General features: G+C 47.7%; 1 protein-coding gene across 1 annotated transcript in view; it reads right to left on the reverse strand.

Moving 5' to 3' along the window:
• CCDC22 (CCC complex scaffolding subunit CCDC22) overlaps positions 1-4,824 on the reverse strand; it is a 13,214-nt gene extending 8,390 nt beyond the window's left edge. The window contains exons 1-2 of the mRNA XM_079764505.1: positions 4,496-4,824; positions 2,907-3,208 (exon numbers count right to left, since the gene is read on the reverse strand). Coding sequence (XP_079620631.1) covers positions 2,907-3,208; positions 4,496-4,545 — 352 coding nt within the window. The 5' untranslated portion in view covers positions 4,546-4,824. The remainder of the gene's footprint in view (positions 1-2,906; positions 3,209-4,495) is intronic.
• Between the last annotated feature and the right edge of the window lie 1,769 nt (positions 4,825-6,593).

The following is a 6,593-nucleotide window of genomic DNA, read 5'->3' on the forward strand; positions in this document are numbered from 1 at the left end:
AAAAAAAAAAGATTGGGGTTGAAACCCAGCCTGTGCTACTTACTGGCTGTAAGGCCTTGAACTGGTTATGAACACCTAGAAGCTCCGATTCCTAGCTGTAAAATAGAGCTGATAGTGCTTTCCCTAGGTGGCTGCTTTGAGAGCTAAAAGGCCCACCAGGGTTCTGGGTAGGGACTGAAAGAAAGCCTTTTTCTTCCAGAGTTGCTGTTGGTCTGGAGCTGCCTGAAATCAGAATTTCCTGAATTCATGTCTAAGTTCTGCCTCTTACCAACTGTGTGACCTCAGGCAAATCACTTAACCTCTCTGTGCTTCACTTTCCTCATCTGAAAAAAAAAAAAAAAAGGGATACCAACAGTGCCCACCTCAGAAAGTTGTCATGAGAATTAAATGAGTTAACACCATGTTACCACAGTGCCTGGCACAGAGCACACATTCAGGGGGAAAAAATCATTATCATAAGCACATGTACAGTGTACTGGGTCACAACGTGAGATATATTTATTTTGGAGGGTCACGGTCAAAAACGTGTGAAAACCACTGGCTTTTAAGCTACTTGACTTTGGGTTTTTTCCGACACCTGCAATCAAAGAGTTGTGACTAAGAGAGAAACTCATTCCAGGAGAGGGGTGTGCGAAGTGACAGACACCAAAATATGGAGGTGGCTGAGTCGTAGAAAGTGGTGGCAGGAGTAGGGCATGTGAAGAGGCACACACCAGAAGGCGGCAGTGCTGAGCCAAGGTGGGCCCCCGGCGCAGCACAGCTGGATTAAGAGACACCTCTCTCTGCTGCGGAAGCACTGAGGTTCAGGGGCCAGACAGTCACATGAAACTCTCGATCACTGAAAAAGCCATACTCTCGGCCCCACTCTAAATATAGTGTGAGCAAAAGTAGGTCAACATCAAATCCAGTGGGAGGCAGCACTGAGAGAGGAGAGGAACAGAGACCTGGGGAAGACTGACCGCCCCCCGCCCCCCCCCACACACACACACGCCTCAATATCTCCCGCTATGCACTCTCCTTGCCAAACAGAGGACATAACTTCCCCCTTACCAAGTGCCATCCTTGAGAATACAGCCCCAGGCCAGGGGACAGAGTGCCTGCCTTGTACTGCCACCAAGACCCCCAGCCAGAACCTGAGAACCCCTGAGAGCTTAGGTGAACCTGAGAGATAAGGGATGGGCAGAGCTCTGAGGCCTGTTGCTAAGAGACAGACACTGCACAAGCAAGGTCCAAATTCAAGAAACCTGACCACCTTGTCTCCCGGGTCTAAATGGAAGTGTTCACTGTAGTTACTCTATTGACCCTCTACCACCATACACTGGGCATGCTAGATGTATTTACATTCATTATGTAGCCACGGGTTGCTGGAATGCAAGCAGCCAAGCCAGGCCTACCCAATAATACTAATACCACTTATACAAAGCTTATTATAATCCAGCTCTTCATAGATCAACTCATTTTTAATCCTAACAGCAGCTCTATGTGGTAGGTACAATTCTCACAGCCACTTTACACATGAGAAAACTTAGGCCCAAAGAAATTAAGAGCCCTAGCCGGTTTGGCTCAGTGGATAGAGCATTGGCCCGTGGACTAAAGGGACCCAGGTTCAATTCCAGTCAAGGGCATGTACCTCAGTTGCAGGCTCGATCCCCGGCCCTGGTTGGGGCACGTGTGGGAGGCAACCAACCAATGTGTCTCTCTCACATCGATGTTTCTCTCTCTGTGTCTCTCCCCCTCCCTTCCACTCTCTCTAAAAATCAATGGAAGCCCAGCTAGCGTGGCTCAGTGGTTAAGAGTCAAGGTTCAGCCGAAACCGGTTTGGCTCAGTGGATAGAGCGTCGGCCTGCGGACTCAAGGGTCCCAGGTTTGATTCCGGTCAAGGGCATGTACCTTGGTTGCGGGCACATCCCCAGTAGGGAGTGTGCAAGAGGCAGCTGATCGATGTTTCTCTCACATCGATGTTTCTAACTCTCTATCCCTCTCTCTTCCTCTCTGTAAAAAATCAATAAAATATATTTTTTAAAAAAAAGAGTCAAGGTTCAATTCCCATTTAGGGCACATGCCCCAAGTTACAGGCTTGATCCCCACTAGGGGGTGTGCAGGAGGCAGCCAATCAATGATTCTCTCTCATCATTGATGTTCTTAACTCTCTCTCCCTCTCCCTTCTTCTCTGAAATCAATAAAAATGGAATATATATATATATATATATATATATATATATATATATATATCTCAATGGGGGAAAAAATATCCTCGGGTGAGGATTAACAAACAAAGAAAGAAATTAAGAGACTGGCCCAAAGCCAAAGTCACAACTAGTGAACCAGGAGATATGACATTACTGGGAGCCCTTGGAATACTAACTGGGCACAGATCTGTACTGCAAAGGCGTGGATGCTTGATCAGAAGGCACATCACCCAGGTAGAGACAGATTTGGAGTTATTCTCATGACAGGCAGGTTGTGCGCGGCTGCCACAGGGAAGAGTGCAGTGTTAGTGCAGAAACACTGTTTTCAGTTAACATATATCTGCCTTTGGGTACCATCCCAACTCCATGTGATCCTGAAGCAGCCAATCACAGCGCCTTATGAATGACCACGTCAGCCACCTGGGCCAATCTCAATACACAGTGGTTCATTCCGGAATGAGCATGGGAATCAAGCAGGGCCTTTTCGGAAACTGGTAAATGGATACTACAGGGGGGCTATTCTTGGTGCTAAGCTGAAAATGCAGGGGCCAGGGGCAGCCCAGGCCAAAACTAGATCAACTCTTTTAATGCTCATAACGACCCACATTTTATCATCTTGATTTCACACTTAAGGTAACTAAGACCCAGAAGGCTTAGGGTCACACAGCAAGTGGTGCAGTGAGGGTCAGAACTACTCAGGCAGTTTGACCAGAGAGCCAGCCGCCTTAATGCTAAGCCACAGAGGGAGGTGGCAAAGAGGAAAGGCAAGAGTTTCAAGGAGCCTGGTGACTTTGTGAAGGAGGAAGGAAGAGTCTGTGTGTATCGGGAGGAGGGAACTCACCATGCAGGCCTGAGCCAGGCTCATGGCCAGGCGGAAACGGGCAGACATGGCGAGAGGCAGCAGGGGGCTGAGGCTGGAGCCCACAGCAGGGTTGATCACACGCAGGCAGCGGACAACGGCTTCCACAACCAGCTCAGTGGTGAAGGCTCGCAGGGTCTGCACTTCCGGAGGAACAGCCCTGAAGAAAAATGGGGGCAGGCTCGATGTGGGGAGCAGTCAGGAAACGAATCAGGCTGGGCGGTGCTGCCTTCTGGAAGCCCTAGTATTGGAGCGGGGGTGAAGAGGATGGCCATGGTTCAGACAGGTCCTGGGTGTTGATGAAGGTGATTTCCATTTGGAAAACTAAGAACTGAGGATGGCCCTAGCCCGTTTGGCTCAGTGGACAGAGCGTGGGCCCTCGAACTGAAGGGTCCCAGGTTCGATTCCAGTCAAGGACATGTACCTCAGTTGCAGGCTCCATCCCCCGGTCAGGGTACATGCAGGAGGCAACCAATCAATGTGTCTCTCTCACATCAACATTTCTCTCTCTGTGCCTCTCCCCCTCCTTTTCCCTCCCTCTAAAAATCAATGGAAAAACATCCTTGGGTGAGGATTAACAACAAAACAGAGGATGTCCTCAGCTCCTAAGAACTTGCTGCAGGAGAAGAGTGGATGGAAGGGATCTGAGTTGAGAAAATCTCCAATTTCCCTATGCTTAAAAGCCCCAAATTACTGGGGTCTGGGAAGGGGAAGGGGCTTATGTGGTATGATCTCCGGGTTTCTGGTCCCCAGATATCATGTTCTCTAAATGTCAGAGGCTCCTGGATATTGAGCTGCTTGAGTTTTGAGACTGTATGTTGGGAGGCTGGAGTTTCCAAAAGTTCCAAATGTCAGGATCCCTGAATTCAAGCAATCCAGAAATCAGGCTCCTTACATGATGGCATCCTGGGTTTTTACGGCCCCCGAATGTAGGAGTCCTGTGTGTCCGGGTCACCAGGCCTTGAGGCCGCCAGAATTTAGGCTCCTGGAATTTTAAAAGCCCCAGGTGCTGGGAAACGGGGTTTTAAGGTTCCCACGTATCCATTCCCAGAGTTTTGGGAATCCCTGAGTGGGAGGGTGCTGGGGTTTTAAAGTTCCCTGGTTCTCAGGAGACAGGTGCCTTAGAATCTCCAGGTATCAGGATCCCAGGATAGTGATCTTAAGAGCACAGATTTCAGGATCCCTGGTCTTGAGGTTCCAACGTTTTAATGTTTCAAGGTGTCTGGGTCCTTGATTTGGGGGTTTAACAAGTGTCGGGCTTGAGAGGCTCCTGGGCGTGCGTGCGTGTGTGTGTGTGTGTGTGTGTAAGGGGAAAGGGTTTTAGGATCCTGGAAGTTGGAGCCCTGGATATCAAGGACCAGGGTTTTAAGGTTCCCGGGTGACTGGGTCCGGAGTTTTGGAGTCCCGGATATATGCATGCCGGGGTGGGCGGGGGCTGTGTCCTTACGTGCCGGCCTGGCGCAGGGAATGGATGAGGATTCGGTCTGCCTCCTCCATGGTGAAGCTGTGTCCGAGTCTGGGGCTGGGTCCAGGGCCGGGTCCAAGAAACGAACAAGAGAGGCGAGCTGTTGAAACCCAGCCCCGCGCCCGCGGTCCAAGGAGTGTCACGGGCTGCCCCAGGCGAGCTGGGTAGTGTAGTTTCAACAGCGCCTGCAGCTCCAGTGAGCGCCCTGGGGCGGATGTGAGCGCGGGGTTGAACGAACAGTGGCTGCCGGGAGTTGTAGTTCTTCCGCCTACACTCCAGTGGGCTCTCCCAAGTGTGCAAAAAAGAGTGAATCTTGTGTATGTGCGCGCGCGTTTTGTGTCTGAGCGCGCTGGAGAGCGTCTTGGTGTGCGCGCGCGCGGTGCGTGTGCGTGCGTGCGCGCGCGTGTTGGGAGGGCGGGACGGAGAGTGACTTCTTGACTCATTTGTTTAGGGCGGCATTCATCTTCTAGGGGCTTAATCACAAGGAACAACAACAGCCTGTAATTATTGGAATGGAGAGTCTAGTGTACGAGGGCAGGGGCTTGAGCACAAAGGGTCTAGGGTGGAGTCTCAGCTCTTTAGCTCAGATCTTCAGCTCAACTTGCTAAATGTGCAATCGTGGGTAGGTTACATAACTTCCCTATCTTAGTGTCCTCATCTGTAAAATGGACTACAGTATTCTCCCTACCCCCAGGCCCGGTTTCGCTTTCTGCTGTTTCCCGAGAGTAATAGCCATCTGAAAATATTAAGCGGAAATTTCCAGAAATAAATAATTCCTAAGTTTTAAATTGCACGCCATTCTGAGGAGCGTGATGAAATCTCGGGCCACCCGGCTCCGTTCCCCCACCCCCACCCCGTCCCCCAACGTGAATCATCCCTTTGTCGCTGTATATGCTACCTGCCAATTAGTCACTCAGTAGCCTTCTCATGATCAGAAACACTGTGACAGTATTGCAGTGCTTCTGTTCAAGGAACCCTTATTTTACTTAAGAATGGCCCCAAAGTGCAAGAGTGGTGATGCTGGCAATCCAGATATGCCAAAGAGAACCATAAAGTGCTTCCTTTAAGAGAAAAGTTATGTATACATAGCAGGGAGGGGGAACATAGTATATCCAGGGTTCAGTACTATGGCTCTTTCAGGCATCCACTGGGGGACTTGATAGATAAGGGAGAGACTATTGTACCTGCTTCCTATGATTAAAACAAAATTAATTCATGTAAAGCACGTTGTACTATGTACTTGACACATAATAAAATAAGAAAAGAGTATGTACATTGTAGTTATGAAGTAACCATTCATTTAATAAATGCTTTAATATGTTATGTGTATACAATCCAACGACTGATTATGCAGTAAACATCTATATAACCACCATTCATACAAAGATCACCCTAATGCGGTCCTGGCACATCTGATCTGTACTTCAATAAAAGATGTTTGCTTTGCAAAAAAAAACAACAACAACTCTGCCTTCATTGCTCAGTAGTGCCATGTATGTCATAAAGCATGAGTACATATATGTAGGACTCAGGTTTGGAACTTTATTCTATTTTTAATTACTGCAGCTTTATAACAAGCCTTGATATATAATATGGCAAATCCTCCTCCCATCTTGTATTTTTTCAAAGGATTTTGGCTTTTCCAGGTCCTTTGTATACCGATATACATTTTAGAGCCATCTTGTCAAATTCCATGGAAAAACTTTTGAGACTTTGTTTGGGACTGCATTAAATCTCTAGATCATTTTGAAAAGAATTGACATCTTCCCAGTTTTTACTATTTCAATTAGTTAATTTAATATATACTAGTATGTACATTTATTTTGGTCCCCTTTAATCACTTGATAATATTTGATAATTTTTTTGCATGGAGATCTCACACATATATTATGTTAGATCTATTCCTATGCACTTGAAATTTCAGATACTGCTGGAAAAAATATCATTTTTCTTATTTTAATTTCTGACTGGTGCTGGTCTATATTTTGTAAAAAATATTTTTTTAGCCCGGCTAGCATGGCTCAGTGGTTGAGCATCGACCTATGAACCTGGAGGTCAAGGTTCAATTCTTGGTCAGGGC

The sequence above is a fragment of the Cnephaeus nilssonii genome, assembly GCF_951640355.1.
Source record: "Cnephaeus nilssonii genome assembly, chromosome: X".
Classification (NCBI taxonomy): domain Eukaryota; kingdom Metazoa; phylum Chordata; class Mammalia; order Chiroptera; family Vespertilionidae; genus Cnephaeus; species Cnephaeus nilssonii.